Raw genomic sequence first — 17,799 nt, 5'->3', positions numbered from 1 at the left:
CTCTGCCGTAAAGCCCCGACTGGTGGAGGGCTGCAGTGATGGTTGACTTTCTACAACTTTCTCCCACCTCCCGAACTGCATCTCTGGAGCTCAGCCACAGTGATCTTTGGGTTCTTCTTTACCTCTCTCACCAAGGCTTTTCTCCCCCAAGCAATAACTAATGCTCAGTTTGGCCGGGCGGCCAGCTCTAGGAAGGGTTCTGGTCGTCCCAAACGTCTTCCATTTAAGGATTATGGAGGCCACTGTGCTCTTAGGAACCTTAAGTGCAGCAGACATGTAACCTTGGCCAGATCTGTGCCTTGCCACAATTCTGTCTCTGAACTCTTCGGGCTGTTCCTTTGACTTCATGATTCTCATTTGCTCTGACATGCACTGTGAGCTGGAAGGTCTTATATAGACAAGTGTGTGGCTTTCCTAATCAAGTCCAATCAGTATAATCAAACACAGCTGGACTCAAATGAAGGTATAGAACCATCTCAAGGATGATCAGAAGAAATGGACAGCACCTGAGTTAAATATATGAGTGTCACAGCAAAGGGTCTGAATACTTAGGACCATGTGATATTTCAGTTTTACTTTTTTTGTTTGTTTTTTTATAAATCTGCAAAAATGTCAACAATTCTGTGTTTTTCTGTCAATATGGGGTGCTGTGTGTACATTAATGAGAAAAAAACAACTTAAATGATTTTAGCAAATGGCTACAATATAACAAAGAGTGAAAAATTTTAGGGGGCCTTAATACTTTCCATACCCATTGTATATATATTAGAGCAGGGCAAGTTAAAGTGTTATTATCGCGTTAACGCATCAATTGATTAACACAGTTTTTTATTATTATGAAAGTCCGTTGCTCACTGGCTCTGAGTACACATACAGACAAATCATGGGTCACAGGATGCTCCCGATCAAATTATTTAGGCTAAGCATCAACATTCACAAACCACTGTCCACTGTTATTTTTAATAGAAAAGAATGCAACAAGCTCGTAATCATGATAAGTTGGAAAAAGTTTCCGATAACACATGAAGACAGCAAAGAAGTGTTCTCGCTCAATACAGTGGAGTGAATCGTTTGGTTAACTTTGTGGTTTATTATTTTGAGTCATATAGCTTTTGCTGCTCAGAAATATTCACGCAATCATGCAGCACATATCAGAAGATACTCACTGATCTATATATAACTGAACCGTGCTCTTGCCCACCTCTTTTCCAACCAGGCTTTGGGGGTTAAGATTGCCTAGTGTGAGCACATCCTAATTATTCTAATGCATCCCGCACACAGGAGTCTCTACCCGTCCATCAAGTGTTGAACCCGCGCCACACTCTGCTGCGATGGGTCCTGTGATTGTGCAGGTCTCTAATAGGAAGATGCCTGTTATAATGTTATGATCGAGGCTCTGGACTCTGAGCATAACTAGTTTTTCTGTAATTTTCTATAAAAGCTTTGATGTCCTGGCAGTGACAAATAGCTTGTTTTATATTTAATATAATTACATTAATGTTATAAGTTGAGATTTAGGCTACAATAGATATTTTAACTGCTAATATGTAAAGAGAATACTGCTTTAAAAGCACTTTATTTTTTTAAGTATTTGCAAACTAAATGTTATTACTCTTTTGTTCATAAAGCAGTAGGCCTACTTTTTTTTAAAAGTGCACAATACACTAATTTTGAATGCATTATTAGTTTTGTGCATAACAATGCAATTAATTGTGATTAATCGCAGACAGTATCGTGATTAAAAATTTTAATTGTTGCCCAGCACTAATATATATATTGTGCTATTTATATATATATAGTTTTTTTTGCTTTTGTGAATGTTTTGGAATTAGATTTTCATTTGTAAGATTTAGTAATGTAAAAAAAAAAAAAAAAAAGAGGTTTGGAGCAAGAGCTTGGTTTCGCATTGACGGCAGTAAGTCAGACCTGTTCCCGGTGCATGTTGGACTCCAGCAGGGCTGCCCTTCACCCTGTCACCGGTTCTGTTCATAATTTTTATGGACAGAATTTCTAGGCGCAGCCAAGGGCCGGAGAGTGTCCGGTTTGGGGACCATACGATTTCATTGCTGCTTTTTGCGGATGATGTTGTCGTGTTGGCCTCCTCAGACCAGGACCTTCAGCGTGCACTGGGACGGTTTGCAGCCGAGTGTGAAGCAGCTGGGATGAGAATCAGCACCTCCAAGTCCGAGGCCATGGTTCTCAGTCAGAAAAGGGTGGATTGCCCACTTCAGGTTGGTGGAGAGTTCCTGCCTCAAGTGGAGGAGTTCAGGTATCTTGGGGTCTTGTTCACGAGTGAGAGAAGGATGGAACGTGAGATTGACAGACGGATCAGCTTCTGCAGTAAGGCAAAGCTCTCGATTTACCGATCAATCTACGTTCCTACTCTCACCTATGGTCATGAGCTGTGAGTCATGACCGAAAGGACAAGATCCCGGATACAGGCGGCCGAAATGAACTTTCTCCGTCGGGTGGCTGGGCGCTCCCTTAGAGATGAGAAGCTTGGTCACTCGGGTGGAGCTCAGAGTAGAGCCGTTGCTCCTCCACATCGAGAGGAGCCAGCTGAGGTGGCTCGGGCATCTATTTCGGATGCCTCCTGGACGCCTTCCCAGGGAGGTGTTCCAGGCACGTCTCACCGGGAGGAGGCCCCGGGGAAGACCTAGGACACGCTGGAGGGACTATGTCTCCCGGCTGGCCTGGGAACGCCTCGGGGTCCCCCCGGAAGAGCTGGAAGAAGTGGCTAGGGAGAGGGAAGTCTGGCCGTCTCTGCTTAGACTGTTGCCCCCGCGACCCGGCCCAGGATAAGCAGAAGATGATGGATGGTTGGATGGATGGGTTTGGTTTTAGTTTTACAACAGTAATAAATCTAGTTTTGACACCGCTTAACAATGAAACCCCACATCCTCATTTAAAAGAAATTAAATAAAACCTAAAATATGCTACTTTTCTCTTGTGCAAACAGCTGTTCATGAGATGTATGATAGGCTATTGTTTTCAGCAGGCTCATATGCTCTCTCTCTCTCTCCTTCAGGGACTCAGATCTGTTCCTGCTGGACTCGCGGGTGATCTGGGCAGCAGAAGAGGGCTGGCTGGTGTTCGACATCACAGCCATCAGTAACCACTGGGTGCTGAACCCAGGCAGGAATCTGGGCCTGCAGCTCGCTTTGGAAAGTTTGGACGGTAAGTGGATGTGCACATGGTTCAGGTCACAGGGGTCATAATATGAAACATGTACATTGTGTTTTATCATATGAAAAGAGGCTGCAGAATTGAAACCATTTCTGAGGCCACACTGCTGAGTACTCAGTCTGTTTTGCTTTTTTGCGCTGTTAAGTTCAATGTAGTTCAGTTCAGTAAATGTTTACAGTGTCTTTGAAGGGCAATTTATTATAATGCATTTACAGCCCATTTAAAGAAAACATCTACAGTGGGGATCCAAAAGTCTGAGACCAAGAGAGAAATGCTACTATTATTACTACTACTATTATTTAAGATCCAAAGCGCATCAGCGTTCCCAAATTTGGAATTCAATTTGATTTTCAGTGTAGTATCAAACATTTAGAGCCGGCTGTATACATACAACCTTAAATAGGAAGATCCAGTCAAATGTGCAAACATGAACCTAGAGAAGCGCTAATGGTAGATCTGACTTTTCCTCAACTAACCTTGAGAATCAAGACCAATAATAAAAGATAATGCACAGAACTGATCCGTCCTAATTCAGATGCGCTGATCACTAATGCTCAGTCTGGAGTTACAGCAGAATTCACTATTAATGCTGTAGTTTAGTCTAAGGTCAGTGCTTGGTCTGGATGTCCTACATACATTCTAACTAATGCAGATTTAAATCTTCTGTTTTTCACTCACAAACTTTCTTGCCAGCCACAGTGGGAGTGTGTTTTGCACTGAATCTGTGTGAGTAGGACATTGTGTGTGTGTGTGTACAGGATGTTACAGGTTTTAAGTGTTAGCATGAAAACAGGTGCAGTGTATTATGGGGCTCACGTAGATCAACGAGCTTGTCGAGACATGCTTGCGGGATGCCTACCCTGTCGCTGTAGGCAACCGGCAACCCGGCTTTACCTCGGCGCAGAGACAGGGAGAGCATTCCTTCCTTTTTGTAAGAAACACATGCACACACACATTGAAGCCGGTGTGTAGGTAAAAGGACTCCAGAATGGCACAGAGACAGAAACAGATGTAAGTGCAGGAATTTTCTGAGTAAACAGCAAACTAAAAGTGCTCTTGAGAGCGAGAGAGATTACACAAAATAAACATCAGAAGTTGCATATTCTTGGAGAACACACACACACACACACTCTCTCTCTCTCTTACACAATCCTCTTGATTTATAAGAATGTGTCCAACACAAACTGATTATTATATAATGCATATTCCACGATTTATTAGGCCACAGGGCTCTGAAAAAAAAGGTTGCTAAACTGTCCCACTGAGTGAAATCTGGGTCTCTCTTAGGAACCGATTCACAGAAACACAAATGTAATAATTTTCCTCCTGTTACAAAGGTGAAAGATGTCTTTCAAGAGACCTGTCAGCATTGCTACTAACAATGTGTTTCTTTCCTCTCAGATCTCAGTAAAGAGTAATTAACTGTAAATGAATGATGCATTGTGTCTGAAGTCTCTCTGTCTCCTCCTGCAGGTCAGAGTGTGAACCCATGGGTGGCGGGGCTGGTGGGCCGCAGCGGCCCACAGAACAAACAACCTTTCATGGTGGCCTTCTTCAAAGCCACGGAGGTCCACATCCGCAGCATCCGCTCTGCACAGGGTGGCAACAAGCAGCGCAATCCCAACCGCTCCAAAACCGCCAAGGGCCAGGAGGCACTGCGTGTAGCCAATATCGCAGGTGTGTGTTTTCAATATATTGAGTACAAAAGTGTGAAGAAAGACAAATGCAAGGATAGAAATAATAAATCAGAAAGAAAGGTAAACTCACTACAGATGCATTTCCAAAAAACATGAAAATACCATGATAATTTTTGCTTGATGGTTTCATTATTAGAAACTAGAAATCCCTTGTAGAAAAGAAGTGCAGTTAATTACATTAATTAAGAATTAATGCGTTATGATGATGTATAATACTCATGACGCAGAAAGTGTTTAAATTAGGCCAACATGTTGTCAAATCATATGATTTTTTTTAATGTAAATTTAATTTTAATCAGTTTTATCATCGATCGGTAATAAAATTATGTTAACTGTCAGAATTGTTTTGCTTAATATATGGGTGTAGGAGCACACGATGTGTCAAGAGCCATCAAAAAAAAAAAAAAAAAAAAAAAATTGTTAAATAAATAAATTAAGTTCCTGTGGCATGCCCCAGTAATTTTGCTCCCTAGGCAACTCCCTACTGTATGTCACCTATGCCACGGGCCGGCCCTGCATGCAGGATGTGATCCAACATGAAATGAGTAAACAATGACTGAATTTTCATTTTAAGGAGAACTGTCCCTTTAAGGAGAAGACAAATCCCAGCTTAAATGTGTGTGCGTCAGTGTGTGTGTTCATGTGGTTCCTATTACTGTGTAATTCTCTGCAGGTCATTTTGCACAGTAATAGCATTACAGTGTTAAATGGATATTAAATGAATCTGGGTCGATGTTCTGCTTAGGTATGAGGGTTATAACATTTCCAGGCGACTTCAATAACCAATTCCTCATATTTCTCCATGGCACTCACAGTTTAACATTAGCTTCAACACCCCTTCACATATTTTAAAAGTCAGACAGTGCCCATATCTGAAATACTATTTGAGCAGAAAAAATTCTGTGTAAAAATTATTCTAAGAGCAATGACAGCATGTCACCAGCACATGGACTATACATTCCAATATTGTTAAAGTATCAAACAGCCTTTTGTTTATGTCACAGCCATGAGCCATGATTTGCAACTTGATATTGCCAGTTGGTGACTGGTGGTATTAGGAGAAGAGGACGTTCTCATTTTAGAGAATATTTATTAAAAACAATCAAATGCTTAATTCTAAATTAATATTATAATATTAAAAATCATTATAATATTAATATATAACGTAATATATTATAATATAACAAAGTATTGTATCACAGATAATCATAATAATAATTTATTTTAATAATTTTATATAAACTCCTCTGAACAAGATCATTTATTAATATGTAAACCTGGTTCATTTTAAAAGTGCATATCACTCCCATAGTGTTTTATTTTGTATATTTTTATTATTGTTGGAAGATCACTGCACTTGCATATAGATGACCTTAAAACTAACAGACATAGATCTAATCATGCAAACTTTTGATTTCATTGAGTTTTAAAAGGTTTCTATACAGCAATCCTCTCTCTCTGTCTTTGTTTTTAGAGAACAGCAGTGCGGATCAGAAGCAGGCCTGTAAGAAACATGAGTTGTACGTTAGTTTTCGAGACCTTGGATGGCAGGTGTGTTATTCTTCACCCCTTCATCTCTCTCTTCTGTCATCTCTCTTTTTTGTTAGTCATCTCTCTCATTCTTACTTTCTGCTTTTAAAAAAATGATATCCCTCATATATACGAAGTACTGTCATGAAACTCTAGATGGCGCAGGCCGATATTTTTTAAATCAATCTGATATAATTACATCATCATATTTTATTTTTAATTTTTTTGCATCAGTAGCCAATGATCTTTTTGTTCAACATTCAAATACTCAGCTAGAGCCTGCTGTAGCAGTTGAGGTGTGCTTCAGAAACTCTCCACTTCCCCAGCTCCACCTGTATAGATCTGCTTTTGGGTTATTTCATGTATGTCTTAAGTCGCTTGGGTAAATTTTTAACAATAGGCAAAAAAACATTGTATGGGTCAAAATGATCGATTTTTTTTTCTTTTATGCCAAAAATGATTAGGATATTAAGTAAAGATCATGTTCCATGAAGATATTTTGTAAATTTCCTACCTAACTTAATTTTTGATTAGTAATATGCATTGCTAAGAACTTCATTTGGACCAAATTAAAGGCGATTTTCTCAGTATTTAGATTATTATTTTTTGAACCCTCAGATTCCAGATTTTCAAAAAGTTGTATCAAGGCCAAATATTGTCCTATTTTAACAAACCATACATCAATGGAAAACGTATTTATGCTTTCAGATGATGAATAAATCTGTTTCAAAAGTGGCCCTCTTATGACTGGCTTTGTGGTCCATATGGTCACATATGTGCAGCAGCAGTATTTCTACATGCTTATATCACCATGTTATGAATGTATTGGCAGTAGCAGGTTTAGTCAGTCTGCTTAGGATGAATAAACCACCAGCCCAGAACCAACAAATAACTTGCTAAAAAAAACCCAGCTAAATCAGGTTTTTTTTTTCATTAGCTGTCCCTTCTCTTTCTCACTCGACATTCCACTTTATCTCTTACTGTGTTTATGGCTAAAACCATTTTATGAGTCTGTTTAGCTCAAGTCAGTCTGTCCATTAGGCTGCATTACCTCAAGAGTACAAGCACCAGCATTCAAGCAGAGATAGGAGAGCCTTGTATCTGTCCACACACCCATAATCTTGCCACCTGTAGCATATCTGTCTCTCCTACTGGATCATAGCACATAAACAGTCACTCAGAGTAGCTGGCGAGGACTCTGAGACCCTGGCTCCAGCATGTGGGTTTATATTACCCTCAAATTCCCTTTTTAATCATAACATTTTACACATACTTTAACATGGGTGCAGAATAAAATTATGCTTTATCATGATCTTTTTGTTCACTATCTGAGTGTTGCACAATGCATTATGAAATTGAAGACCTTCTGTTTGGGAAAGATCTAGCTCAAGTTTTATGATTGAAGGTGGATGTCATGTTAACAGATTTGTGCTCTGTCTTTCATCTTTAAGGACTGGATTATAGCTCCTGAAGGATACGCTGCATATTACTGTATGGGAGAATGTGCCTTTCCTCTCAATTCCTACATGAATGCCACAAACCATGCCATTGTACAAACTTTGGTAAGTCTGGTTCTCTTTCAGTCGGTCAATCTCAATGCCACGTGGTTGTCCGGCGTAAAATGGGATATCGCTTCTATAGACCGATCTACTGAGTGTAAACTAAACGAGCCAATGCACATTGGCATGCAATTATTGCATCCAGCTGCCGTTGATCACAGCGTGAGTATAAGAAGGCAGCAGGTGCAATGCATACCAGCTTTTCACTTCGGAGCCGAGTGTTAGTACCGTTCTGCTCAGCCGTGTCTGCTGTGAACTACGAGTTCAGCACAATCTCGGAAGCTTTGTGTGTTGGCGAGACGGTGCTTCAGCGGCGGTCGTTCCTGTGTCGAGTGGATTGCACACTCCAGGCTGCACTACCCCCTGTCATGTTGTAAGCGGTCAATTCCCCTGTGCACCTCAGCACTAAAAGAGCATTTCCTAAAGAGTAAATTTCTCTAAAAGAGCTTCACGGGTGCGTCTTTATAAAGACGACGGATGCTATTTCACCCATGCGTTTCTGGGTGCGATCGTTACCTGGCAACGGGTGATGGTCGCGATCGCTGCCTCACGTGTCTGGGTGTCGAGCACGCTGAGGTGGCTTTCGTGGATGAGTCATGTCCTCACTGCGGGAAGATGACCATCTCGGAGCTGCGAACCAGGCTCTGCTACCTTCTGGGGGGTGGAGTCCCGTTGCCGCTGCCGTGATCTGGGGCTCGTTCTGGCGGCCGACAGATGAGCGCCACTTCCAGCAGTAGCGTGGGTGGTTTGAGGATTACAGTGGTGGCAAACCTCACAGGGAACCAACCCTCTGGGGACCATCACTCCTGCACCTCCGATCCAGTGGAGCAACCCATGGAACGTGCTGGGCCTTCTTTAAAGAGCATACCAGCGGTATCCAGAGCTTTCTGATGAAGCCTGAGTCAGATCCAGAGATGGCAGCTATGCTTTCCCAGGCCACCGAGATGGTAAGGGCTCGAGTGGAACCATCCACCGTGTCCTGAGCCATCCAGGCTGGATGATTGGTTTCTTGGGATGGCCCATGCTGGTTCTCAGCACCCCGCCCAAGTGCCTTTCTTCCCGGAAGTGCATAATGAGCTCACCGAGTCGTGGAAGTTGCTGAGCTATGCGATTCAGGTCGCCCGGCATCCACCCAAGTTCAGCGTTATCTAGCACAATCTTGGGATCAGTTGTGTGAGCACAGAGATTCAGTGCTCTGGCACCCTTAGCCTTCGGGTCAACTATGAAAAACGCAAACTCTCGCTGATGTAGAGGATCTCTTTTTTTTCAGAATGGAGTTTGATTCAGCCGAACAGACAGCACGGCTCACAGAGGAACTTGAATACGTTCAAGGGTAGAACAGCGGTCCCACTGAAACTTGGGGCTCCTGGGGCATATGGCAGCCGCAGCAGCACTTACACCACTTGGCCTGTTACATATGAGACTGCTCCAGCACTGGCTTTATGGTTGAGTCCCGAGGTGGGTGTGGAAGTGCGGCACTCACCAGGTCCAAGTTAAACCGGCCTGTCGCCAAACCCTCACCCCATGGTCAGATCTTGCATTTTTGCGGGCAGGGGTGCCCCTAGAGCAGATCTCCAGGCATGTTGTGGTTTACACGGATACTGGGGGGCCATGTACAATGGGCATGCAGTCTCAGGGGTTTGGACGGCCCCTCAGCTGCAGGGGCACATCAATTGCCTAGAGTTGTTAGTAGTGCACCTTGCCTTGAACAGTATCCAAGGTCACTTACGAGGCAAGCATTTGCTGGTCCGAATGGACAACACAGCGACCGTTGTGTACATCAACCGACAAGGTGGTCTGCGCTCCCGTGGCATGTCAGAACTCACCAGCCACCTCCTCCTTTGGAGTCGGAAGGTTCTGAGGACACTTCATGCTGTTCACATTCCTGGCCTGCTCAACTGTACAGCCGATGAGCTGTCTCGAGCAATGCTCCCGGGAGAATGGCAACTCCATCCCCTGATGGTCCAGCTGATTTGAAAACGGTTCGGAGCCACTCAGGTAGACCTGTTTGCTTCTCCAGAGACCACACACTGCCAGTTTTTCTACTCCCTGACCGAGGGAACTCTCGGGACGGACGCACTGGCACACAGCTGGCCGCGGGGCCAATGCAACTATGCATTTCCACCAGTGAGCCTTCGCGCACAGACACTGTGCAAAGCCCGGGAGGACGAGGAGCAAGTCTTACTAGTGGCGCCATATTGGCCCACTCGGACCTGGTTCCCCGAACTAGTACTCCTCGCTACAGCCCCTCCTTTGCAGCCCCTCTGAGGAAAGATCTACTGACTCAGAGACAGAGCACCATTTGACACCCACATGCAGACCTTTGGAAACTCCATGTCTGGTCCCTGGACAGGACGTGGAGGTTCTAGGTGACCTACCTCAGGAGGTAGTGAACACCATCACTACCAAGAGCACCATCTACGAGACACGCTTATGCCTTGAAGTGGAACCTGTTCGTCGAGTGGTGTTCTTCCCCAAAGATGCTCGGTTGCGGTCATGCTTTCCTTTCTGCAGCAAGGGCTGGAGCGAAGGCTGTCTCCTTCAACCCCATTCCAGGGTTGGCACTATTGCTGTGTACCATGATCCCGTGAATGGGAAGTCTTTGGGTAAGCATGACCTCATCATCAGGCCCTCCTCTATACCCTCTTGGGACCTGACTCTAGTGCTTAAATGCTACAGCAGGGCCCATTCGAGCCTTTGCATTCAGTTGAGCTAAAGCTTCTTTCATTGAAAAGTCTGCTCCTACTTGCACTGGCCTCCATCAAGAGGGTAGGGGACCTGCATGCATTTTTGGTCAACAATTCGTGCCTAGAGTGTGGGCCGGCTGACTCCCAGGTAATCCTGAGGCCCTGGCCTGGCTACGTGCCCAAGTTTCCCACTACTCCCTTCAAAGACCAAGTGGTGAACCTGCAAGTGCTGCCCCTAGAGGAGGCAGACCCAGCTCTGGCTTTGCTCTGTCCCATCTGAGCATTGAGATGCTGCGTAGACCGGACACAAAACTTCAGGACCTCAGACCAGCTCATTGCCGTCTCTAAGCATAACTCTGGAGATATTTTAAATAAAATTTTTGAATAAGAAATGCACACAAGTTGTGACAGATTTTTTTTTTTTATTTAAATCAAGTATTTCAAGAGTCAGACTGTCTTTCTTACAATTTGACTTAAACCATGTAATACTGGCATTCATAAAACTAACATCTACAGTAAGTAAAGCACATTTGTTTAGACCTTCAACTTTGACCTTATTTTTTTTCTCAGGTTCACTTCATCAATCCTGAAACGGTTCCAAAACCATGTTGCGCTCCTACACAACTCCACGCAATCTCCGTTCTCTATTTCGACGACAGCTCCAATGTCATCCTGAAGAAATACCGCAACATGGTGGTCAGAGCGTGTGGCTGCCACTAGAGTCTTAACACACACACACACACACACACACATACACATACATAGTCGTTATACTGCTCCTCATTTGCTTATAAAAGGAGCACCAACAAGTTCCCAGCAAAACCATATGAAGATCTCAGGCCAATTTCAGGATTTTGTTTACCAAGGACAATATGCAAACTATATTATGTGTGCAAAGATTAATATCTAAATATGGCACAAAAGTGAATGGAAAGTAACACTTCTCTTACACATACACCAACATATGTACGCACACATATACATGCTCACATGTACACATCTATATGATACTTGTGCTTTCTACTGTGTAAATAGTTTTTCAATGAAAGAAACAAAAGTGTATTTATTTTCCTGGTCTTCCAACATGGAGTCTAAAACATCCTTGTCGTCTGGTGTGTTTTTTAATGTGTCCACACTGTCTTAAAAAAGACATTGTCCAAAACTTTTTTGAAAATCTTTCCATAATATAAAATTCCAAAATATGGGATTGCCGGCTGCCAAATCGAAATTCTGTCATCATTTATTCACCCTCATGTTGTTCCGAACAAGAGTTTATTCCTTTTGTTGAACCAAAGATACTTTGAAGAATGTTGGTAACCAAACAGTTGCCGGCAGCCATTGACTTCCATATTATTTTTCTCCATACTATGGAAGTGAATGGCTATCGTCATCTGTTTGGCTACCAACTTTCTTCGAAGTATCTTTGTGTTCAACAGAAGAAAGGAATTCATACAGGTTTGGACTTGAGGGTGAGTAAATGATGACAGAATTTTCATTGATGGGTGAACTATGTCTTTAAGAAAATGTACTGACCATAAATACTTCTTTATAATTAGAAGATGCGATTGTCATTGCATTCGCTTGCCTTAAGTTAAAGGAAGAGTACATTCCCTTCATGTTATTTCCACAGAGGGGCGTTTATTAGGAGCATTTGAGGTAAGGATATCATTCCAGACTCTGATAGTGTTTTACTGCAGGCTTAGCCCAATAAATAAGTTTGAATAAACACAAGCTGTTCTCTCAGTACAGCAAGCACCTCATAGCCCAACGGTGACCTGAGACCTGCGGCTGCCACATGTGTGTGTATTAGTGAGGACACGCACACAGAACATCTCTCAGTTTATGCTGCCCACATTTTCCCATTACATAAAATCCTAAAGGTATGCTAATGGCATTTCTATCCATATATAATTTGCAATAACTCCTATAGGATCAAACCAGAATCCTCTAATAGTATCTTAGAAGCAAATAAGATCCTGATGGATAAACTGAAATGAGGAAACTCGGTTTATATCTTTTTTCCTCAGTGTATTGGTACATAGAAATTCCCTTAGCATTTTCCTCTTGCAATCTACTTGGAAAAAAAGGTGGTGTACAAACACCAAATAAATTTGAAACACTAACAAACATATAATGGTAACGTAATTTAAGGGAGAACTCGTGTGCCATTTGCATGCAAGATGTTTCCTGTGCTAATCACAAATGCATGTTTGTGGAGCATCAGGAGAACTGGCTGATCCTGGCTTGTCACCGAAAGCTCGCTCCAGCAGGGCTTTAGTGTGGCTTTAGCAGTCGTGCTGACAGCAGATTGTGCACATGTGTGCTCAAGTTAATTGGTTAGCTGTACAAACTGTAGTAAATATACCAATTGATTACTTAACTGGTTACAGTTAACAGCAACATGTTAATTGGTTTATATGTAAGAATTCTATATTATAAAAGACAATATATGTACATTTCAAGTTTTTACACTTTTGTATGTGTATGAGAAAGATGATTTCATGAGTTCGTCTTCAGTCCTGATGGTTGATTGTGAATGAACTTGGCTTAATGTCCTTCAAACCCAATGTTTAACCCCTCATTGTGGTACAACCTAGAGGGTGAAAAAACAGGAATAGAGGTGGAGATGGGGAGGTAGAAGGATGCTGGAAGAATTGACACTGTGACGGCGCAATGAGAGCTGCTTATATAGGCTTATAATGATGATTGACAGGAATGAATGATTAGGCTCCTCCTGAACCTACATTTGGGACATCATAAAAAAAAAAAAAGATGAAGTATAAAATAGATAGTCACCTATTAAGTCAAATTGTTAAACAAAGTCACATTATGAGGAATAGTCACAATAATGAAAAATGAAGTTGTAATTGTAAGAAATTAAGTCACAATTTTGAAAATTATTTGAAATTCTGAGAAATAGTCACACCATGTGCAATATATAACTCATAATTGTGAGGAAAACATGAAGTGACAGTCACAATTATGAGAAAAAATGCAGCAATTATTATAATAGCAATTTGCATAAATTAATGTGCAATTATGAGAAAAGCATTGCAAAAATACAGTTTGTAAGAAATAATTGCAACAACGAAAATTAAAATTGTAATTGTGAAATATAATAACAATTATGAGAATTATTCACAATTGTGAAAAATAATCACACAAAAAAAGTTAATATTATAAGATATATTCACAGTGTGATATATATATAGATAAATAAGGCCACATTTTTTTATTGGAATTTACTGAAATTAAGTTACAATTTTGAGATATATTTACAATTATGAGAAATGCATTTCACACTTACAAAAAAAACACAAAGTTGCAATTAAATAGTCCCAATTATATAAAGTCACATTGTGAGAAAAAGTTGCAATATAAAAAAAAGTTGCAATGATGGTAAACGAACAATTACCAAAAAAGTTTTCACAACTGTAACAAATAGCTTTATAAAAATTAGTAAAATTCTGAATTGCGAGATATATCATCTTCACACTTTAAATTATAAAGTCACAATTATAAGAAATAATGCCAACATTATTTGCAATTTAGAGATATAAGTAAAGTTGAAGTAAAAAGCTATGTTAAGTAAATAAGTTTAATTAAATGAAGTTGAAATATGGAAAAAAGTTGTGAGACTTCAGACCAAACCAACACCTTTATCAAGATGAGCTCTTCCTCCTGCTCACCTTCTCTCTCTCTCTCTCTCTCTCTCTCTCTGACATCCTGTTTATAGCGGAGGCTGTTTCAGATTAGCGCTAGCTCCGTGCCACCCGCAGACATCCAAATGCAGACCATGTGTGTGTGCGTGAGGTCACGGGCCGCACTCCCACTTTCTCTTTCTGAGGCCAGGGGCACATTCTGCCCGAGAGGCCTCCTCTCCGTCGCTCTACCCTCCGCTGAACCTCTGCTCTCGGCAGCACGGGGTCAGAGGTTAATGGGGTGGTAATGTGGGACTAAGAGGGAAAATCTCTACATTAACACTCCCCCCCTAACCCCCCTCACCAACCCCCAGAAACCGTTAACATCGCAGGCTCACAACTACTGTCATCTTTCAGCACTTCCTCTCAGTGTCATGTTGTTTTATGACCTTCTCTTCTGCAAACCCATGGGTCTCCTGCTCACTCCCAAAACTGATGAGAAGAATGAGAAATGGTGGGTATTTATTTCCACCTCAAAGTGCTGATCCTTGACCTCTACGAGTCCAGATAAAGACACACACACACACACACACACACATATGTGGTCACGTCTGGCTAACAAACACAATTTGTTTTAATGTATCAATTAATAAACGTATTAAACTTACAGATAATTTGCTTACAAATTTACAAAAAAAGAAAAAGAAAATAAGGTTCTTAAGCTCAACAAGGCTACATTTATTTGATAAAAAATACAGTAAAAATAGTATGATTGTGAAAATAATATTGTACAATTTAAACTATATGCATGTATTTGAACTGTTTTCTAGTTGAATGTTTTAAAGTGTAATTTATTCTTGTGATGTAAAGCTGAATTTTCAGTGAAAGTATTCAGTGTAACTGAAAAAAAAACTATATATATATATATATATATATATATATATATATATATATATATATATATATATATATATATATATATATATATATATATATATATATATATATATTTGTGAATATGTGATTTATGCTGTTTCTTCTTTTAATTCCATTGGTAAAGTGTCATGATTGTTGTCCTGTAGAAATGACACATGACAAGCCACTTAAGCTGAGTTTGAATCAGTGCATGCAGGTCATCTGTCCACCTACTGTGTCATAAATACTGAGCTTTCTGACATCCTATTCATTTGACATTACTGCTTTGTGCATTTTAATATGCTGGTTTTATTCCTGTAACTCAAATCCCTGCAATTTCGGTAATTGCAACATGACATACATAGAATTAGCTCACCTTTAAATCACAGAGACTTATAAACTAAAGAAACATGTGCTGTCATATTATGCTATAAATATTTGTACATTTCCCGTTACATAGTAGAAACCCTGTGTCTTATTTGTGAAGTAATCTAACATCTAACTGAAGAAACGAGTCCATGTTACCAACAAGTTGTGTTTGGAGGAGAGAATAATGCTGACCTCTACAGGTATTTAAGTGTCACTACATGAACTTCTTGTGCTTCACTCAACAAGATACAGGTGTGTCAGTATGTCTCTAAGAAAAATATGTCACAAATAAGGCTGTATCAGAATGCAAAAATATGGAAAGTAATTTCTGTCACAAAAAGAAAAAAAGGTAAATTATAATTGACATAAATAGTTAAAATTATGAGATAAAAAGTCAAAATTCTGAGAATAAAAATCTTTAACTGATGACATTTAACTCATAATCATTTAGTTATTTTTGAATTTATGACTCATAATTTAAACTTTATAATTTCATAATTATGACATGGTATGCCATGTTTTTAACTCTATTTGTTATTATTTCATTTTTTTAGATCAAATAATTTCGACTTAAATTTTCTTTGAATGACGCACACACAAATTATGTACAGTAAGTATAAAGTAAAAAGAAATCCTGAATTACTAATTGAAATGCACACATTATTTTAAGTTAGTTTTTATTTATTATTTAAATAGCAATAAAATATTTAATATGCCAAAAACGTAAAGAAATTGAAAACATGAGCCACAGAAACGAAAATGACAAAAACTCAAACCATTGTCTCTGTGAATTGCATTGTTAATGTATTTTTGAATTGTGTAAATCCAGATAAAAAGAGCATCATGCGACTGGTCTCTATGCTTGTATCTCTCTGTCAGTTACAGACTGCTCTGTTCTTCTGCTATTTAATCTCCTCCCTTGATCCCGTGTCCTGTCTCTCTGTCCCCCCTCCACTCCTCTTCTCTTCTCATCACAGCTGCAGTCTCTCTCCTCCGCTGGCATCGGCACGAGTCGTGTAGTGTCAGGCCGGACGATGCAGGACTGTCTGCTCAGGTACAGTATTCAGCCTGATCTCTCATCTGCTTTATCTCCCTCAAACAGCTGCATGCTCCTTCTTTATCATCGCTGATACACTTGTAAGATCACTTTGCTGTGTCCGTGGCCTTAGCAAATCAATGATGTCTTCAATACTGTGCTTTTTCCAGGAGTTATGACACTGCTTGAGCAGCATGTTCTGAGATTAGGTCTTATAGGAGATTTGAAATCATTCACGGTATTCATAATGATACAAATATGCCATAATTAATACATAATGTTATGTTCTCTTTGCATGTGAGCAGTTTGAACGGTCAGTTTAGCATGAAAGTTAATCATTTATTTATTATTGTTATGGAGTGAATGTCATTATAAGAAGCACAACATATTGGTAACCTATAATCATCAATACTGCACTATATTTTTGTATTATCAGAAAAAGACTATATTATAAATTATTGTTATTATTATTATCATCATCAACACTGTTATCAGTCTGATTAGGGTGATATTAGAAGCATATAATATTTGCTATTGTATATTATAATGCCATTGTATTTAATAATTGTATATTATGATTTATAATTGTAAATACACAAAAAAACTAAAAACTAATTATGTATATGCTGGACAATATTGTTTATTATTACTACTTTTGCTATTATTAATAATAATATTATTATTATTACACTAATATTATCATTATTAGTCTGATTATATTAGAAGAAGAATATACTATTATGCTATTTTTTCAATATTTGCTACTGTATATTAGAATACCATTGTATATTAAAATTGTAGATATAGTATATTGTATTATATTGTGTACTGGACAATATTGTTTATACATACACATGTGTGTGTATATATATATATATATATATATATATATATATATATATATATATATATATATATATATATATATATATATATATATATATATATATATATATATATATATATATATACACATACACATACACACACATGCATACAATGTTGGTATTATTATTATTTATAATACACTAGGTGATAATATCAGACATGTTTTGAGTGTGTTCAGACAGATGTGCTAAAATGAAATTGTGTTTTCAGAAACACATTTTTTATTTTATTTCTGCAGAATTTGTAATTCGATGTAGGTTGTAACTGTCAGCACACGCAGCTGGAGAGTGA

At 39.6% G+C, this 17,799-nt stretch overlaps 1 protein-coding gene across 1 annotated transcript in view; it reads left to right on the top strand.

Annotated features, from left to right (window-relative positions):
* Nucleotides 1–11,759, top strand: part of LOC113041043 (bone morphogenetic protein 7) — a 56,806-nt gene extending 45,047 nt beyond the window's left edge. Inside the window, exons 3-7 of the mRNA XM_026199322.1 lie at nt 3,029–3,177; nt 4,660–4,863; nt 6,358–6,434; nt 7,865–7,975; nt 11,230–11,759. Coding sequence (XP_026055107.1) covers nt 3,029–3,177; nt 4,660–4,863; nt 6,358–6,434; nt 7,865–7,975; nt 11,230–11,379 — 691 coding nt within the window. The 3' untranslated portion in view covers nt 11,380–11,759. The remainder of the gene's footprint in view (nt 1–3,028; nt 3,178–4,659; nt 4,864–6,357; nt 6,435–7,864; nt 7,976–11,229) is intronic.
* Nucleotides 11,760–17,799: the final 6,040 nt, after the last annotated feature.

Source organism: Carassius auratus, chromosome 23, assembly GCF_003368295.1.
Source record: "Carassius auratus strain Wakin chromosome 23, ASM336829v1, whole genome shotgun sequence".
In the NCBI taxonomy this organism is placed as follows: domain Eukaryota; kingdom Metazoa; phylum Chordata; class Actinopteri; order Cypriniformes; family Cyprinidae; genus Carassius; species Carassius auratus.
Note: the sequence above shows the minus strand (reverse complement) of the source record. Positions and strands in the feature narration are given on the sequence as shown.